The following is a 21,268-nucleotide window of genomic DNA, read 5'->3' as shown; positions in this document are numbered from 1 at the left end:
CATAATTGAAGGACTGCTTTAAGGATTTCAGATAAACTAACTACTACATCATCGGGAGATATTACTGGGATATTTATTGAGTTCATTGGACATAGTTTAAAAGGATAGTCAATGTTAGCATGTGAGTTAGTGGAATAATTGGATTTAAAAAACTGAGCGAACATGTTAGAAATTGTTTGATTATCACTAGAGACGGTATTTTGATACTTCATGGCGGAAGGAAACCCACGTACATTTCGCTTGGAGTTTACGAAGTCATAAAATGATTTGGGGTTATATATTATACGCCGTTTGATTTTACACAAGTAAGCNACGTTTGATTTTACACAAGTAAGCTTTGTAACACTTTTTGTTTAATTTAAAAAACTTATGACGCAAAAGTGAGTATTTTACATAGTATGAGTGTAAACCGGTTTTTTTGTGTAATCTAAAATAACGCGACTTTCTGTTTTTCAAATTTCTCAGTTCTTTAGTGAACCATAACTGTGTTTGCTCTTCAGGAACATACATGCGTTTAGGCACATGCTTTTCAAATAATTTATGTAAAGTAAAGTTAAAAAGTGCAACGCTTTGTCCAATATTTTCTTTATATTCAGGCCACGACAATTTAGAAAGTTCTTTGTTAAGCTTTTTAAAGTTGGCTTTCGAAAAATCAAAGCGAATATTTGGTTCGTATGCTTGGGTACTGCAATTTTGACCATCACTTATAACAGACATATATATAAATATATAGACATCTTCGGGCAAAACTAGTGGATCACGCTTATTTACAACGGACTTAGATGCATCATCAACATAAACAAGTCAGTCGGAAGATTATTCTGACGTGCAACGGCAAAATTTCCTTAGATGCACTATGAAGACGCTTACGTTTAGACACACGGATATCCTTAACAGATTGCAAGGTATCTAAGCATTTGAATGATTTAAACACATTTTTATAATGCTTAAATTTTTCTGTAAGTACTGACAATTCTCTTCCTATTTGTGTAAAACCATTTCTGGTTCGCCTAAATAGCTTGAAAAGATCAACTTCGGTTGACCTACACTTTACGCAAGACCAGTGAAGTCCCTTGCCATCATTAATAGCGTCCAGAATTCTTCCCGTCAAACCAGCACATTTCAGATGGTAAATACCATCACACAGCCAGCACGATAAGTAGCGTTCAGAATCGCTTTTAATTTGGCAAGTATCAAGATCGCACTTCATTTTGAAAGATTTATGTAATAACACTCGTTAATAAAAATACAAACCAAATAAATTATAACAATTAAGGAGCTGATGTAAATAGCTTTAGATAAATGTAGCGAACAGTTTGAGTATCACTGTAATTTTGACACTTAATAAACGCAATGCAAACAGCTGTGACAAGAATTACTAGAAGAAGTAAACAGAGAGTAGAACAAATGTGCAAAAACAAAATGAATTCAGTTAACAACAAAGGATACAACAACAATGATAGCAACAAATGATTCGGCAATATTAGAATGTATGCTAGTGAAATTTAATTAAATTTAGTTTAATACAAAACACAATAACTTTCACTTAGCTTCAATTGTTTCACACTAAGATGCTCATAAGCACTTTTTATCACTACTTTAATTCAGAGTTAGCACAATAAACTTAGCAAGTAGAAAGCCAAAGTCAGAGCACGATAAAGTACAACCTCACAGCTTGACGTTTGCGAGAATATTACAACGCCTTCAGGGAAACATAACGTTACTTTACGGCCTATGACTATATTTTATATGTTTAGGCCAATATGCTATTCATTTAGAGATTTTAGCGCATCGATTTCTATAATCCCACTGCTGGTCATGATTTCTGACTAACGATAAGTATTACTGTAGAGAAAATATGTAAAGTAAAACCGGTTGTACCGTTTTTTCTTAATTTGAAAATGAGGACCAGCCTTTTTAAAAATTGCCATTTTTCGATAACCCGAACACCGGTTTTCGAAGGAAGGCGAATAATCGAACACAAAATTCATAATTATCAAACATCTTATACTCGGACTACCTTTTGCTGATTTCACTTTTATTTGTTTAATATAAATATAATAAATGTAGTCCCAAAAATTTGAGCAAGGTTTGAATTAAATTTAATTCATAGTTTCTTATTTATTTTTTATTCAATCACAAAGAACATAGGATATGGTTATGTTTGGAAAAGTATATCGGCCAAATGACCCCGAAAGCTTTGCTGGCACTTACCCGCTGTGGTGTAGTGGTTAGCCGTGTGCGCTACATTCCGCAGGACCTGGATTCCAGCCGGGTTCAACTGAACATAAAAAATAAAAAACAAAATAGTTTTTTCTAATAGCGGTTGCCTCCGGCAGGCAATTGCAAACCTCCGAGTGTACTTATGATATGAAAAAACAGCTTCTCATAAAAATACAATCGCCGCTCGGTCGGCGTAAAACTAGGACCTGCAGTCGTAGAGTTGTGTGACAACATCAAGGCGCACGTCATAAATCAGAGCAGAAGAGTGGCCAAACACTAACATATCTGTAAGCGCCGATCTATTATTATGTATTTTATTTCATGGAGTGGTTATTAAAATGTGTTGGTCGTGATTTACGCCGTTTAGTCTCCTTTAAGCTATTTTTAATGTTTTTAGTTGAAATATTTACATAATATGATTTTGAAGCCCTCTAAAATTTTACACAGAGAAAGTGGTCGTTTGACCTAATGTCTCCGCTAGGTGCCAAAGCACACTGCTGCTTAAGTGGGCAAAAATCCAAAAATTCTTTGTCTGCAATGTGCTCGTGCTAGGTATTTTTGTAAAGGTAATTTATCCACCAAAATAATTAGACCGGGACTTTCCAATAAAATAAATTACACTGTGTAGAGAGGTTTATAGATGTGAAAGGGATTCTGAGAATTTTTTTGAAAAATTTTAATTTCTAAAGTTTTTATAAGTAAATATATTTTTAAGCAATCTTTTTTTCAAAACCCATTTTCTTTTAAAGTATTTGACGAAAGTTAATGAAATTTTTTGTGTAAGCGTAGTGACATCAGAGCTTTAAAAAAATATTTTTACAATTTAGGAAAACGTTTTTTTTTTTAATTTAAACATTATAAATATTCAAGTTGCATTAAAAATAAGATCTCAATGAGTGTTTTTCATTTCGTTTATATTTTCGAAAACTGCATTCATTCAAGAAAATATTTCTAAAAAAAAATTTGTTAGATTTTTTCTGTTTATTATTTACAGCAACATTTGTCATAGCGCACACGCATCGTGAACCATTCACGCTCACCGCCATGCGCGCAACGTGGTCACTATAAAGCGCGTACAGGAGCAACTAACAATTGGCTCATATTTCCGACTTTTAACGTAACCTCATATAATAATGATGGCATTTATGGTATTTTTAAGGCATTTTTAGGTTAAGCTTGGTATGCGTTAAAATGATCTGATCAAGTCCATTTTTTTGGAGTTCGCACGCAACTGTATGATTCTAGCGCCATCAGTCAACCATAAGTATGTCAATTTTATGTCTAATAATTTTTTTATTGTGTTCAAGTGTTCAACGTCGCGCAGTGGTACCGCCCCATACATTTTTTTGGAAAAACAGAAGGAGTCGGCGTATAACCTCAATGTTCCGTGTGCAACATTTATGGAGACAAATAAAAAAAAACGAAAAATTTGGCGAAACCGATTTATTTTAAAGCATACCTCCCATATAAACCTAACCTCAAAAACGTTTTAAAAATGCAATGAAAAGTGAACCGATGCATATATTTATTTATTTATTTATTTCGGTCAATGAAAACAAAATTCTTACTGACTATAGTCCGGTCAATTTACACATTCGAGGTTACAAAAATTCCCACCCAGCTGAAGGATTGTTCAAAACACCATCATAAATGAAATCTAAAAAGTTGGAAGAGTTCTAGTCGGCATAATATGAATAAGTACAACAAAGGTGGCGTGGAAACGTATGCTTCTTATGACGATTACAACTCTTCCAACTGTTTGAATCTTTATATCTCGGAAACGGTGGCTCTTAGGAAAAAAGTATTTCGACATTTTTTATAGATAATTATCTGAGCTACAATTTTTGTCTAAACTAATTTTATGATAAACTTACCGTTTTGCTGAAAATCGCAAAAACCCCGTTTTTGTGACCTTTGACCCAGAGTAACTTTTTTTTCAGGTATCGGATCGATGAGGATTTCATTTATCATGGTGTTGTGAACAATCCTACCAATTTTCATCTGTGTGGGAATTTTTGTAATTTCACTCCTATTTTTGGTCTAATTTGACCGGACAAAGTATAACTTAAAGCTAATAGATAGGTGACATTATAAAATCAGAGTACTCCAGGAAGCGATACATCAATATCCTCGATATCATTGAGTTTATTAATCTCTCTAAGGGCACGACAAAACGGTGGATTCATAGCATACATTGACTTGGAGGAATGCAAATAAAAAATGTCCATGTGCCGCAAATTTCTTCGCGGAACATTGAGAGGAATTCTTCGTAGGATATCAGGGCAATCAACAATCCTAGTAAGCACGATGAAGATAAACGAGCAAGATAATAACTTTCTCCTATCCTCAAGTGAGTTTAAATGTATAAGCAAACAGCGTGAATTGTATGAAGGTAACGGTTTAGTAAAATTTAGAGATCTTATCGCAAGTCTTTTGCACACGCTCAATTCTGTTTATGAGCCCAATATGAAAAGGTTGCCAAATATTGGCAGCATACTCAAGGCGAGACCTTACCAAAGCTATGTATATATCTCCTAAATTTCGCCCATATGTTTGTAATAATCAGGGAACGGATTTGATGGAAATTGCCTTTTTTCTGCTAAAGAGATAGAGTATATTCGATTAAGAATGACCTCGATTTAGCTTTCCCTGATTCCATATATACACATCTGAAGTTGCCTTTTTTTTTGCCCTTTTTAAGATATTCGCCTTTACTAACTTTAATTGTAAAGAGCAAGTCCTTATTCCTGATACTATGAAAGTTTTAAACATTCCATATTTAATGTTGTTCCGATACTGTCATGTACTCGGTAACTGTACTCTTTAATAATATCGAAGAAAAGTATCGATCCTACAAACGTATCGGAGAGAAGTATACTAAAAAGCTTTTTTTATTTTATTTATTTTCTACTTTTTGGTCTTGTCTGTACAAAATTTTGCAATTGATATTAAAATAATTCAACTTGCAGTGGAAAGAGAACAGAAGACTATGCAAGCAAAATGTTGTTTGCTCCCCAGTAGAAATTTTATGCATACGACATCGCTGTTGGTGGCATAAGCTTGCTGCTGTGTATACATGCCAGTATAAATGAACCTTCATTTCCATTTAACACGCGTGGTTTCTCAGAGCGTATGCGTACCTTAATCATACGCTTGTACTACTGCTGTATGCATATGGCTGTATTAATGTTTCAAACATGCAAAAAACAGTATTAAAGCATTCTTACAAGATATGTATCCCCATATGTAAATGCTACTTTTCTGATACATTTTAATATACGGGGACATACAAACAAGTAGCATTTACATATGCAAATGCATATCTTGTAAAAGCCCGTTTGTGCTGAAAATAGTATCGCACAACACGTTTGTTCACTAAAATGTTTGTACAAGACTGAAAATATTACAAAAATTCCACTTCAAATTTATCAAGAAATGTACTTAAAACAACGACAACGTGCAATTCGATAGAATTTGAATTTATTCGTGGAAATTCATGACTACGCATGAGTTGTTCACACTAATTCAAGCATTCTTCAAGAATGCATACAACCGATTTCTACTGGGGATCATGGTTGCCACCATTGGTAACTTTCTACCAAAATTGGTAACTTTTCAACGGTTTGGTAACTTGGTAACTTTTATTTAATTTTGGTAACTTTTGCAACTAAACATCTATCTGCATTACTAGAAAGAAATGAATTATGTTTTGAATGTGCGTAATTGTAAAAACCCTTCGAGTTTCAGTGGCAGCACTACTGACATTTTTACAAAATTACTTCGATTAAATTAGAGTCATCTCATATTCGAATACTGGAAATATTTAAATTACAGTGGCAGCACCAAAGGCTGCACTTTTAAAACAACTTTCGAATTTTTGCGATAAATTTTGAATTCTACCCTCTCACATTTTAATACTGGCCATCTGGCAATTTTTGGTAAGGTAATATATAAATAAATCGTTTTGATTATTCCGGCAAAAAAAAAAAATTTGCGTGCTTTTTACCAGACCCATCTACCGACATGTATTTCGACACCTACCGACATATATTTCGACGTACAGTAAATTATAAAAAACCGAAAAAATAGCAAAAAAATTAGCAATTTTCGCAATTTACTCGAAATTTCGTACTAGTCAAACGAACGGTTAAAAGCACCCGCCACTTTTTTTGTGTGCCGGTGCTGCTGAGGCGCAGGTCTAAGTATCGGCACATTCCGAAAGAAAAATTACACTTAAAATGGCACAACGCCGAAGCCGGTTTTTCTCCAAACCAAATTTGACAAGGGACGATGGAAAATCGTTCCACATTACATCATACTCCTACCCTGTCGGAAACACCAACAACGAAAATGAGAATAACGGCACATGCAGTAATTAATTGATAGAAAAATATTTTCTAATAAAAAAAAAATTATTGTAATTGTCAATAGCATTTTCAATCTTGATAATTTATCAAGAAAATAGATCTAAACTTTTGTGCTAGAACTGGGAGTTCTTGATAAATTATCAAAAATTGACAAATTATAAAAATATTGAATTTATTCAGTGCACAGTATATACATACAAGGCGAATTAATATAAGGTGATAGCAGGAGTACAAAAACAAAAATTTACATGTATTTTGTTTTTGCATTGGCGGCATAAACTGTCAAAATCTGTAAGTGTGTGTGTAGAAATTCAAACAATATTTTTCAATTTGATATCAGAAGCCGTGCGGCGAAACACATACACAAAATCAGCTAAGCTAGTAACACCACCTTATATAAATTCGCCTTGTTTACATATTTGTTATGAAATATAGCAGTGTTATTCAGTATATTTTTTTCTCACTGAAGAAGTGAAGATTTTGGTAGTAAAGATCTGGTAACTTTTGGTAACTTTTCTTAAGAGATTTTGGTAGAAAAAGATGTTGGCGAGTGGCAACCATGCTGGGGATCACGTTATATGCATACATATGTACCTACATCAGAGCTGGGCAATTTTTGCTCGCGAGCAACGCCAGCGCCGCAGTTCGTATACATATACAGAAGCAAAGCAGCTAACTTCGATTCAGTCTGCTTGCAGATTTCACCAAGGTAACATAACGCTCGGCTGTTGATTGTTTTTCTTGGCAATTTTAGCACACGATTGCTACATTTTGTGTAGGAAATTGACAAAAAATGCCCAAAGCAAAAAGTGGTGTATTTTTCTTCGATTGGTGTTTGCGTGAGTTTGCTACGACTCAAGCACAAAATAGTGCGACACTATATAAGAACTACAGTTTATAGTTCAAAGAACCTTAAACACCCACAATGTCTATTATGCTATCATTCCTACGTATTTTTAATATAAGTAAACTGTATTTTTCATGCCGTGTGAATTTAAAAAAATATAAAATGGGCTTCTTGCTGACCAACGTTCAATAATTTTATAATAAGTTCCATGATTCTTTTAAAAAAAGGGCACAAATTGCATACTTTATTTTAGAAAAATTGTTTTCTAAAATAAAATCGATAGAGAAATATACAGCGTGGCGACGAATAACTGTTACCCCGGTTTTTTTTTGAGAAATAAAATGGTCTTTCATAGATTTTGCGAAAAAAGTATTTTATTGTTAATTTTCCGCAGATTTAACTTTAGTTGCATTAATTGGTTTTTAAATTTTAATCATTATTTACATTTGCCAGCAGTTTAAGTTCGGAGAGAAAAGTTCATTTAGCACGCAAGTCTTTTTCAGGTGTATTTTTTCTTAGGCTTTGTATAAAAAAATACAAAAAAAGAAAAAACTGGATAAGGTTGGTCGAATGAATGGCCGTCCTAGTCACCAGTTCCGAGTCTACTCGATTTTTGAATATGAGGCCTTATATTGGACAAAATGGGGATTATAAGGGACTAAAAATGAAGAAAGTTAGCCTATGGTTACAGAAGATATGGATTAAATTAACTGACGAAGACTTGCGTACCAAATGAACTTTTCTCACAAAGTTTACACAGCTGGCAAATGTAAATAAGGATTAAAATTTAAAAACTAATTAATACAACTAAAGTAAAATCTGTGGAAAATTAACAACAAAAAACTTTTTTCGCTAAATCTATAAGGGACCCTTTTGTTTCTCAAAAAAAAAACTGGGTAACAGTTATTCGTCGCCACGCAGTAAATGCTGGTTTATGGCCAGATATACTTAATGAATAATATTAATAAGTTATACTCTATTTTTAGGACTAAATACCTATTTATATGAAAATAANAACTTTTTTCGCTAAATCTATAAGGGACCCTTTTGTTTCTCAAAAAAAAAACTGGGTAACAGTTATTCGTCGCCACGCAGTAAATGCTGGTTTATGGCCAGATATACTTAATGAATAATATTAATAAGTTATACTCTATTTTTAGGACTAAATACCTATTTATATGAAAATAATAACATCTAGGCACCGTAACCATCTTGCCGGCTGGAATTTCAAAGATTTGGTTCTAACAAAACGGTCTCCAGTTATTAAACAAATGAATTTTACCAATTTAAATTTTTTTTAAATCTTACATGTACTAAATTTTTCTGGCCTTATTCATAAAAAATAAAGTAGCTTTATAAAAGCTTTACAAATTGAAAAATGTATGAAAACGTCAATTTATAAAGCTCTTTAAATCTACTTTATGTTTTATGAATAAGGCCATTAGTATACAAAAGTTTCTATAAACTACTAGTATTAGTTACTAAAACTTCCAAGATTCATTATTCCACTATACGTATGGGCAAAATAGACCCAAGACCCATGCACAAAAAATACCGCTTTTAGTACATTTATAAAAAATGTGGCAACTATAACTGAGCGCGACGCACTAATACCACGTCAAAGTGAGACTGGGTTGGTTTGCCCAGCATCAATGCATTGACCTACATACATATATCAGCAATTAATTTAATTTAAAGAAATGGCGTGTTGTCCATTTTCGCTGTAGCGTATGTAGTGCATATTTTTGGGTGCAATATTTAACTTCTTCTGGCGGGGCGACATCTACCTCTAGAGTTTTTCTAATTGTATGTCTTTGATATGATACCTACGACGAGGTTGATATCTATACTAGGTTTGCCATAAATAACTTTGCTATATTTTAAGTATAAATAGTGGTCTGGACACATAATATTGCAAGTTGATAAAAGCGTTGTAATAAAATATACATAGTGCAGTTACTCAATACTTGGTCCTGCATCACTGTTTGAGCATGGATGTGCTCAGCTCACTGTTGCCAACGTCAGGCATTTTGCACTGGATTTAGTGCTTTTGGAAAATCAAAAAGCTAAAATAATTGGAATTCAATGCTTGGTGTGTTATTTAGTGGTGCTTTTTTTTAATTTAACCACACCGACTGCATAAGTACATATGCATGTATAGACTATACACTTTTATTATAACATTAAGATGGAATTAATTTTCTGAATCAAATGTGAGGAATTGGTACTTTTAATATGTTTTGCGTTGTTAAATGTATTTAAATTAATTTATTAATATAAGCGAGTGTAAATTCATATATATATTAGGGTGCCCATCGAAAATGCTTTTAACTAACTTTATTCTTTTTTATGAGAAATATTGCTTATTTTTTAAAGGTCATTTAGAGGTCGCGACCTGTCGATTTGGTGGGGTGCAATAAGGCCATACACAATAAAGCCGGTGGGGTGCAATAAGGCCATACGCAATAAAGCCATATTGGAAATAAAGCCATATTTTTTTGGTAATAAGGCCATAAATTCGATATGGCTTTATTTCCAATTACAATTGGTAATTAAGCCATATGGCTTTATTTCGCTTTTAAATTTTTATGTTTCTTTTATTTGAACAATGGAAAAAGTTCGCAACAAAACTACTAAACCGCCTTGAACTACAACGTCACCTTAAACATGCAATTACTCTCCTTCGCGTCCAGCCGCGCCCTTCACACACGGCGCGGTGCGGGGAGCCAGAAAATGTGCACCCGCCAGGTTATGCACTCGCAAAATTAAAACTTACCTAAGTACATATATTTATTTTTCAATATCCAATAAATCCGGAAATATTAAATAATGATTTATTTCATTTTATTAGTAATAATTTGTATAAATTTAAATAATTCAGTATCAGTTTCAAGAGTGTGTCCAAGGCGAATTTAATAATGAATTACCACAAACACATCATTTGGACGTAATGTTCAGATAAAATTCAGATTCGCCGTTAACACCGCCTTGAAAGTGTCATTTCAGAATATGGCTTTATTTCTCATTTGCAAAATTTTTTGTATGGCTTTATTTCTCTTTCTGATTGGAAATAAAGCCATATGGTGGGGTGCAATAAGGCCATACGCAATAAAGCCAGATTTTTAGGCAATAAAGCCATATGGCTTTATTTCCAATCAGTAAGAGAAATAAAGCCATACAAAAAATTTTGCAAATGTGAAATAAAGCCATATTCTGAAATGACACTCTCAAGGCGGTGTTAACGGCGAATCTGAATTTTATCTGAACATTACGTCAAAATGATGTGTTTGTTGTAATTCATTATTAAATTCGCCTTGGACACACTCTTGAAACTGATACTGAATTATTTAAATTTATACAAATTATTACTAATAAAATGGAATAAATCATTATTTAATATTTCCGGATTTATTGGATATTGAAAAATAAATATATGTACTTAGGTAAGTTTTAATTTTGCGAGTGCATAACCTGGCGAGTGCACATTTGCTGGCTCCCCGCACCGCGCCGCGTTTGAAGGGCGGAGCGCGGGGGCCGGCGCAGAGCGCGAGGCGCGTGAACGGCGGAGCGCGGCGCGGATGGACGCGAAGGAGAGTAATTGCATGTTTAAGGTGACGTTGTAGTTCAAGGCGGTTTAGTAGTTTTGTTGCGAACTTTTTCCATTGTTCAAATAAAAGAAACATAAAAATTTGAAAGCGAAATAAAGCCATATGGCTTGATTACCAATTGTAATTGGAAATAAAGCCATATCGAATTTATGGCCTTATTACCAAAAAAATGTGGCTTTATTTCCAATATGGCTTTATTGCGTATGGCCTTATTGCACCCCACCGTCGATTTAGGTCGGAAAATACGATTTTGTTGATTTATGAGTGTTTGAGTGTTACGGATTCAGTGAGTGATCCCACGCCCAAATTCTCAAAACGCTTATATTTGATTGTCGTTTGAAATATCTGTGAATTTATTTTAATTGTTCAATAAATGATAATTACATTTATTTTATATAGTACTTACTTTAGTACAAAAAGGGATCAATCCTGATTTAAATTTTCAATTTATGTGTGCACACGTGTAAAAAAAGAGATCAAAAGGCAGAATGTCAAAACCATCACGGAAACGTCCCCCATAAAGTCCTTTCGATTCACTAGGGTGTTGCCGTATCTTTTCTAACACTCCCCCCTGGTATATCNTTTTAAATTTATGTGTGCACACGTGTAAAAAAAGAGATCAAAAGGCAGAATGTCAAAACCATCACGGAAACGTCCCCCATAAAGTCCTTTCGATTCACTAGGGTGTTGCCGTATCTTTTCTAACACTCCCCCCTGGTATATCCTTCGGATATACCCCGTTCTCCGGTATACTCACGGAAAGTACGGCAAGTATCGTGGCCGGTCGCTCGTATATACCAGCGCTAGTCTTCACCAAAGCGCTCCTCATCTGTTGGTCAGAGCCTACTCTAACAGAGATCACCCGCCCTTTCGGCCAGCAGCTTCTCGGACCGTTCGGGTCCACTAGGTAGACAACGTCCCATTCTTCAATTGGCTTTACCTTTTCGAACCACTTTGCTCGCCGAGTTATTACGGGTAGATAATCGCGCACCAAACGTCTCCAGAATGCATCCGCCAGTTGCTGAGCACATCTCCAACCCCTTCGCATTTGAACTGCTTCATCAACAAACTCTATCAAGGGCTTCATTCCGCTGGAGCTGCCAATCAAGAAGTGATTTGGTGTGAGAGCCTCGTCTTCATAGTGATCCAGCGGTATGTAAGTGAGTGGGCGGGAGTTGACGATGGATTCGACTTCCATTAAGGCACTCGCAATATCTCGTCAGACGGTCGTTGCGATTGTAGTATCTTCGAAAGGACGTCTTTTTCCGGCCGGACTAGCCTTTCCCAGGCACCACCCATGTGTGGCGATGCCGGTGGTATGAACATCCACTTCATTGAAGAGCTCGTAAAGGCGCGTACAAGCTTGTCCTTGTCCATTTCGTTAAAGGAAGCACTGAGTTCTCGCTGTGTGGCCTTGAAATTGGTGGCGTTATCACTCCAAAATTCACGAGGGACGCCGCGTCTGGCCACAAAATTCCGAATGACCAGGATACACGAATCGGCAGATAATGAGGACGCTATCTCCAAGTGAACCGCTCTCGTTGTCAGGCAAGTAAAGAGCACGCCGTATCTCTTCTCCGTGCTCTTGCGTACGGACACTAACAATGGTCCAAAGTAGTCGACCCTCACGTATGAAAACGGCCGGAAAAAGGGAGCAACTCGGTCCGCGGGCAGATTGCCCATCTTTGGTGATCGTGTGGACGCATTGGGGAGTCGACAGGTCTGGCACTCATGGCGAACGCTTTTGACCACGGCGCGTAGTCGGGAAATCCAGAACTTCTGGCGTATCTCGTTCACAACAGTCTCCGAGTTCCCGTGGCAATATCTGATATAGTACTCTAAAACCAGCAGTCGAGTTATGTTGTGGCATCTTGGCAATATAACTTGGTCCTGGCATCCGGGAAAATTGAATCTGCCACCGAGCCGTAGCAATGACCCCTCATCCAGGTATGGTGAAAGCTTGTAGATAGAACTTGACCGGTTTAATGGTTTCCCGTTCGCGAATGGGCCGAATTGGGCTTCTCTCAAAAGTAATTTTTCGGCACTATCAAGATCTTCTTGTTCCACCCGGAGACAGGGTGTTCGTATACCTTTGCTGTATATCTTCCACCTACGGAAACTCAGTACGACAGTTGCAATTGTTCGCAGGAGACGAGTCCACTGCGAAAAGCGTTCATACACTACCAAGGTCTTTCGCTCTGGCTGCCCCGTACCATGATAACCCACGAACTTGGCCCTCAGTTAATCTCTAGTTGGTTCGAGGCCTCCAGCGTCGATAGGCCAAAATTTAGGATAAAGAAATAGGAACTGTGGTCCATTAAACCATCGGTTTTGACTCGACATGTTAGGTGTGGTTTGCCACTTCGTGGAGTCGTCTGCAACGTTTTCCGCTGAAAGAACCCATCTCCAGTCTGACATCTCCGTTAGTTCCAAGATTTCGCTCACCCTAAACGCCACGAATGGTGAGTAGCGACGGTGGTCAGCGCGAATCCACGCCAGCACATTGCGGGAGTCGGTCCAATACGTTTGTCGTCGAATGTTTAGCGTATGCAAAGTGCATGCCCCTGCAGCCAGTCTAACTCCTAGGACAGCAGCCTGCAGCTCGAGCCGTGGAACTGAGAGCATCTTCAACGGTGCTACTTTCACTTTACTTCCAAGCAGCCTGCAATTGATGACACTTCCAATGGAATGACGTAGGTAGCATGTGGCCGCGTAGGCATTTTCGCTGGCGTCAACAAAGACGTGCATTTCCAGCTCGGACTAGTGGCTCAGATCTTTGAAATAGCATCGTGGTATCCTTACGGCCTCTACCTCAGGAAGTAGGCTAACCCATCTCTGCCTGTCGGAGTTATAGTCATCGCGAATGTTGTCGTCCTAGCCACAACCTGAGCGCCAAATCTTCTGGAATAATATTTTGGCGTATACGATGTAAAAACTAAGAAGCCCTAACGGATCGAATATACTCATGATAATACTCAATACTTCTCTCTTGGTAGGGAAATGGTGATTGCGCAGAAGAGCTCCATGCTTGTGATGCGGAGACACACGAAATATAAAACAGTCCTCTCTGGTGAGCCACCAAAGGCCCAGAACGTTCTCAGCTGGTATCTCTGGATCGGGACTCAAGCTCATTTCGGGGTTACTGGAACCAACGTGCAGTGCTTGCAGGACCGCCTCGGAGTTCGACCGCCAGTTTCTGATATGGAAACCACCTTCTCCATGAATGAACTTGGCATCTCTGGCAAGTTTCATCTACTGTGTCCACGCTATCAAGCATATCATCAACATAGTGGTTGTCGACGATTCACTCGACGGCTCTCGGAAAGCGCTTCCGGAACTCCTCTGCATTCAGATTTTGTATGTACTGAGCACTGCTAGGTGAGCAGGTGGCTCCGAACGTCATGACGGTCATCGTGAGAACTGACGGTTCAAACCACACAAAACGCTGATAGTTTTGGTCCTCACGTGTGATGCGGACCTGGTGGAACATTTCTTCTATATCTCCACTCAATGCTATTGCTCGTTGTCAGTCGATGCGAAGCTTTTGTGGTTTGTTCGGATTACGTAGTAGGCATATGTGCAGGTACCAACACCCCTTTTCTAACAGCGACTCGTATGGCAGCTCCCTAGCATATCCTTTAGCCACATAATCTGCGATTTTGGATGACAAAATCTCGGCGAGTTCTGGATCACGCGTAAGCTTTCTCTGGAGACACTGCGCTCTTCGCAAGGCCAACCGTAGACTGTCGGGAAGCCTGTGGTTTGGATATTTCCAGATTAATCCGGTTTCAAAGCGACCATCAACACGCCGGGTAGTAGACTTGAGTTGCTCAACTGCGTGCTTGTCTTCCTTGGATATCAGATCGCCAGCCTTTCCAACGACTTCCAGATTATCCAAAAGAACGTACTCCTTAATGGTTTGTAGTAACTCGGCGTTTGCTGCGGTATCACAAACGTGAAATGCATGCTAGCCGGAGTTTCGTCGTTGCGTTGCCAGGACACCCTTTAGTGTCCACCCCAGGCGTGTCTTTTCTGCTACCGTTTCATTGTCAGACCCTTCACGTGATCGAAGACTTAGGCCCAGGCGACTGTTCAGACCTATTAATAGCTTCGGCACGGCGCACTATAGGCAAATCACGAGTTTTTTTCTCAAAATCGTAGATCTTCGGTTAGAAACGAGATAATGGAATGAAAATTTTTTTATCGTGAAGATAAATGACCATATAATATACGATAACTATTGAGAAGTTACAACAATCCCTCTAGTGCCGTTCAAAATGTCACTTTTTTGAACTTTTTTTTGTCCGCGGCGTCGACGTAGGAGGACAACGGAAGGCCTCGCAGGTGTGCGTACTTGATTTGAAGCTTACTGGCATCGATAGACTGCATTGGAAGCTCAAGTCTTTTTACTGTATGCACGTTCGTTAAAGTGAAACGTCTTTTATCGTTGAACCCAGATATATCCAACTCGAGAACCTGGGAGTCATCCTCATAACGGTGGGTGTTCGCCGTCCACCTCAGGCACAAAGGCTGTGCTGTGCCCGAAAGTCTCAATTGCTTTTGTAGTTCGGCGTCCATCAACGTAACTGACGAACCGTCATCGAAGAATGCGTATGTTTTAATCTTTACGCTCTTACCATAAAGTATTACCGGTAGAAAACGAAATAAAATTGATTCCGTGTCGCAGCTATGAGTGTTTAGCGTGGAGTTAACCAATGGTGAACTAACTGGATTGTTCCGGTGTTTGGGCAGTAAGGGATGGTGTAGGGAAACGCAACCATCTATCCCACATGCGGCATCGGAGGGGCATTGAAGACGAAGGTGTAACTTTAAGCAGCGACGGCACAAATTACTTAGGCGCACTAAGTTCCACCTCTCCGCTCTATCCGCAGCCCTAAATTTGTTGCAATTTTCCGTAGTACTACACTTTCCATGACATATGACGCACGAGCTGTGTTTCCCAGTTCTGACATCGCCAGCGTGAGCATTTAAGTATTCTCGTTTGGTGGATGGCTTTGTAGACACGGATGGCACCAGTACACTATTTGCTCCTTGGGCGAGTTGAAATAGCCAGTCCGAGAGGTTCTCGAGATTGCAGGAGGATAGCTGCAACTTGTGCATACCCCAAAATATGGCAAGAAGTCCGGGCAACTTGTTCACTAGCTCTTGCTCCAGCTCGGAGTTGTTGAGATGGCACAGCATATTCGAAGCCTTCATTGTTGCGCAAACATTTTGTACCTCTAAGGCTAAGTCGACTAAAGCCTCAAGACGGTTCTCCTTTATGACTGGTATTTCCCGGATTCGTGTCACGAGTACAGCGATAATAATCTCGGGGTGCCCAAACTTCACTCTTATCGTGTCGATTATTTACGATACGCATGAAGTGTGTAAGAGTAAGTTCCTGACCGCATCTCGAGCGGCTCCCTCTAGAGCGTGTATGGTCATGTGCTCCACCACCGTGTGCACACGTGTAAAAAAAGGCATCAAAAGGCAGAATGTCAAAACCATCACGGAAACGTCCCCCATAAATTCCTTTCGATTCGCTAGGGTGTTGCCGTATCTTTTCTAACAATGAGTTTTTGAATGACTATTTTTGATTCGGTTTCAAAGATCGAATATGATCTGAGAAGAGGAAATTTAGGCCTTTAAAATGGTATATAATAATCTATTATCAGACTTGGATTGTTGGCATTTTTCATCGGGAAAACTATAAAAAAAAAATATTTTTGCTAAATTTTTTTTTTTTATTTGACATCACCCATTTTCACAGTTTCAAAATGTGTAGTACTATCTAAAATTCAACCTATTTTCAAATAAAACTCTTTTATTGCAATCGCATAAAAATTGTCGAAGTTAGGCAATTTTTCTTAAATACGGCCTAGAATTTATATTGTTTATGAACCGGACTTTCAGAATTTTTGAGCAGTGTGGCTAAGGACTTCATCAATATTTATTAAAATATTTTTTTTTTCTTCGGAGATATTATCTGTCAAAGTTCGCATTTTTTCGTGATTCTGACTAATCATGTACTTCTTCAAATCGATATATCTCTACCTTCAACGAAAGAATTCTCCAATATCAAATGTTTGAAGTTTACTATCAAATAACTTAACCATGGTGATGGTGCATTGCTTGACAATTGGATCCATTCTGCAAGCATTTTTGGAAAAGCATTTTAAGAAGGTTAGCAAGTTACCTGCCCAATTTTTAAAAAATATAGGAGAAATTCCCTCAATATGTGTTTTCCCACTTGATTTTAAATTCGACTTTGCGAAAAAACTATCATCGAACTTCATTATTCTAAAATTTGCACACCTTCTGATAATTCTTTTCCAAAATTCTGATACAAAAGTTTAATATGTTTATGAAAAGTTGTTCATTTGCTCTATTTTTATAAATTTTGTCGAAGGTTGAAAACATTGATTTGTATGTTTTTTGTTGCAGAATTAACTTTATTCTTGTACTCATAAAAAGATAATTGAAATCATAAAAGGAAATTGTCAAAACTTTACTAAATTTTTCCTATATACAGGGTATTTCAAAATTCACCAACATTGCATGCGTATAAACAAAACCACATTTGTAGGTTAAAAATCATTTTGTGGTTTTCCTATGGAAGGTGCAAACTTTCACTTACTTCTGGTTTCAGCACAATCGGAGACACAAACCTTCTTTTTGTATCACTGTATTATGAATCTTTGATTTATCTTTAAGAGAAATCTCTAGGGTTTTACTGAAATAAAAATCTCCTCTCTCAATTAAGTTTACATGGTAGAGCAACTCTAGGAGATATTCACTCTAGCTAGAGTCAAAATAGAGAAATCTCAACTTTTCTCTATCTCGTACTCTACAAGCTGTGTACACGGTAGACAATAGTTACCTCTCGCCTAGAGTTAATTTTCTATCTCGAATTGTTGTCAACGCTTGTTGTATGTATATACATATCGACTGCTGAATGGAAGATCGACCTATCTCGGCAGCCAGTTCGAAAACGCCCTATCTCAAAAAACTTTTCAAGAACGCCCTATTTCAGAATTCGTTTCAAAAACGCCCTATCCCAGATGCCGATGCAAAAACGCCCTATTTCAGCACATTTTTAATAGATTTTGAAGTGAGATAGGGCGTTCTTCAACCAAATTTTGAGATAGGATGTTTTTCAATAAAATTCTGAAATAGGGCGTTGTTGAAAAGTTTTTTGAGATAGGGCGTTTTCGAACTGGCTGCTAAGATAGGTCGATCTTCCACTCAGCAGTCGATGTGTATTTATATGAAAGCCACGATATAGAAAATATAGTTGAGCCATCAGCGGAGCGCTAACCCTTTGTCGATTTGACAGCATTAACCTATTTGATGTCGTCATAAAATACATTTTCGCAATATGGACAAGAATTAAATTTTCAAATTGTACTTATTTGCCGAAAAAATTTTACCTCAAAGTAGCAAATGTACCTAAAAATTAAACATGGAAACCTCTCTCTTCGTTACTATGTGTGCTTTTGGACTCACATTAAACAATCTTTAATATTTAAAATTCCCTTGAAAGGAGTTTCTCCGAGCAGTTCCAGCCAAACTACTATGTATATGGGGCGTTGCATATCAAAATGGACGGGGTTCACACTTCAAGTTTCTACTTTGTTTAAAATTTGTATGGTTGATGCATAAACATAAATAATAAATAAATATGAAATTTGAGCTTGATTAATACATTTTCAAAACTTAACAGCATAAAAACAAAAACAAATCGATTTAATATCCCGAGAACGAGGCGCGGAACAAGAATATTATACTAAAATTTAATGGGCTACAAAACTACATAGTCAAAAAAATTCTTAAATAAATTTAAAAAAATTTTACATTTGTACTCATTTTACTCAACTTCGGTGTAAAAAAAATTCATAACTCAAATTATTGTAGAGTGCACCCCATAATACTATACTTAAATATTGCACAATACTCAGAGCTACATTGTGATTTTTTTTATTTTTTTTGAGATGGCATATTTTCAAACTCTAATTTTATTTTATCAAAAAATGTGGATGTGAAGAGTTTTAAAAATATTTCTTTTCATAGAGAATTTTGATGTGTGTATGTGGGATTTTTTTCAAATTTTTCCTCGCCCCCTTCTCGAGATATTTGGAAAACTATTAAATCGATTTGTTTTTGTTTTTGTGCTATAAAGTTTTTAAAAATGTATTAATCAAGCTCAAATTTCTTATTTATTTATTATTTATGTTTATGCATCAACAAATCAAACACATAAAGTGTGAACCCCATCCGTTTTGGTATGGAACTCCCCATATATAGGTATTCACAAAGTTTATCAAGTGGCCTGGCACTCTGACAAAACAGCAGATAACTCAAGCAACGACTGTTACCAGGCTATTGGAAAAGCCATTGAAATGCCAATGAGAATAAGAGAATGATTCCCGATACATTATTTGGCTATGTTCTAAATGTACCTAAAATGGTGTGCTTGTATCGAATATACGATTTAATTCCGTAGCCATTTAAAAATTTAACAATCTGTAATGAAATTCTTGGTCAAGACTTTACCATACGTCTCCGTAGAGCAAAAAGTCTATTTAGCTTGCTAAATAGAGCGTAGAGTTGACGGAGAGTTTTTGATCTAGCTGCGTTGGACTGTGTACACGGCGAAAAAGTCTCGCTAAATAACTCTCACGTAGACTTTGGAGGTTAGTCTATCGTAGAGCTCTATTGAGTGTTTATGCGTGTCTTGCGTGATTTTTGTCTAAATCTCGCATTTTTTCTCTACCGTGTACACTTAGCTTTACGTCCAATGAGTTTTTCCTAGTATGATGTTCAAAAGTTATGTAAGTTTAAGTACACAACACTTTAGATTTATTTTTAGTTAGTAAACCGGTGGTATTTCCCTCCTAATTTTAAAACTTTATTTTTTCATTTCTGTTAAGAAAATTCACACGCTGAGGAGTCTTTATATTATGATGCACTGGCTGCAGCAGTTACTCTTGTAAAAGACAATGCAGTTGTTAATACTGTAGGCACTCAACTTGCAAACGATGGAGATGTATGTTCTAATGAAAAAGAGGCGGCATTACAGCTAACAAACAAAATCATTCAGTGTGGCGTAAAAACTAAACCAATAAGCCAACCATTAATGTCAGAAGAAAAATTCAATCGCAATGATTGCGACGGCACTGTTGTGGAAAAGGAAGAGGAGCTTAGCGTCCTTAATGTGAGAAAAAACGATGAAGTCATCAAAGATAACAGCGCACCTGAAAGAATTGGGTTCGCTTTGGTAAATCCAACTATAGCGCCTACTAATATTGAGACTAGCGGCTGGAGTCGGTCTGGTTTCGATGGCGATTTTGCGGCTAGTTCTAAGAACAATGTGGCCCCGGGTTTTGTTGGTGTAATAGCAAGTAAAATACCAATACTGAATTCACGTCAATCGAAATGCGCTTCTTGGTCTGGTTCGGATATGACGTCACCATTGCCCATGATGGCCGAGGCCTCTTACCCAGCGGCAACAGCAACAAATCATCAAACGCAAACTACAAGTAATAAAAAAAACTTTTGCAGCAATACCACAAAAAAATCAGCTGATGATGATAGTGGTGTTAATATATTTCAAAACCCAGATATGACGGACTTAACACCAGGTTTGTTTTCTAACACCATTTAGCATTAATAATATTAGCCCCCTCAAGCGTCCTTAATATTCACACTCAACAGGATTTGCCGCGCTTCAAAATTAATTATTTATACTTCATTTGATATCACAAAACTTATCTAAGACGGGCGATATTCGTGTGTTCGTCGATAATTAAAATCTGCTCCAACAGGCGCGGTAAGGTAAGGTTAGGTTTACGTGGTTGCCCCAAGTAGGGACAAACGTGGATCATAGCCATCAGTCTCCCCTATGGACGGTAACTGCTAAGATATAGCGAAAAACTCTTATCATCTAGAGAGTTTCGCATGCGGCAGAGGTCAATCCTGGAGAGCTCCCTCATCCTGGTTAGGTGTTTAGACCGTAGCCTTGAAAAAGCTGAGCGGTTTAAGATCAAGCTTTGAGCAGTGAGGATCCGGTGGGATATTTAGTTTTGCCTCTTGAGTTCCAATGGTACATTGTGGTGCCAACACCACGGCTTTGTGAGCCTAAGGAGTTCTCTTGGACGCAACCAGCCCACTCTCGCTAACTAAGATAATGCTTTAACACATTTCTTGATTTTCGCCCAGGGTTT

General features: G+C 37.3%; 1 protein-coding gene across 6 annotated transcripts in view; it reads left to right on the top strand.

Annotated features, from left to right (window-relative positions):
* Asator (tau-tubulin kinase asator) overlaps positions 1-21,268 on the top strand; it is a 328,905-nt gene that overhangs the window by 196,773 nt on the left and 110,864 nt on the right. For 5 of the 6 annotated variants that reach the window (XM_017623153.1, XM_017623147.1, XM_017623171.1 and 2 more), the window contains one exon: positions 19,976-20,686. The exons of the other annotated variant lie outside the window; for it this stretch is intronic. In XM_017623153.1, coding sequence (XP_017478642.1) covers positions 19,976-20,686 — 711 coding nt within the window. The remainder of the gene's footprint in view (positions 1-19,975; positions 20,687-21,268) is intronic. 6 annotated transcript variants of the gene reach the window in all.

Source organism: Rhagoletis zephyria, unplaced genomic scaffold (assembly GCF_001687245.7).
Source record: "Rhagoletis zephyria isolate East Lansing unplaced genomic scaffold, Rhagoletis_zephyria_1.1 Rzeph_scaffold_00050, whole genome shotgun sequence".
Classification (NCBI taxonomy): Eukaryota; Metazoa; Arthropoda; class Insecta; order Diptera; family Tephritidae; genus Rhagoletis; species Rhagoletis zephyria.
This window is presented reverse-complemented; position numbering and strand designations above follow the sequence as displayed.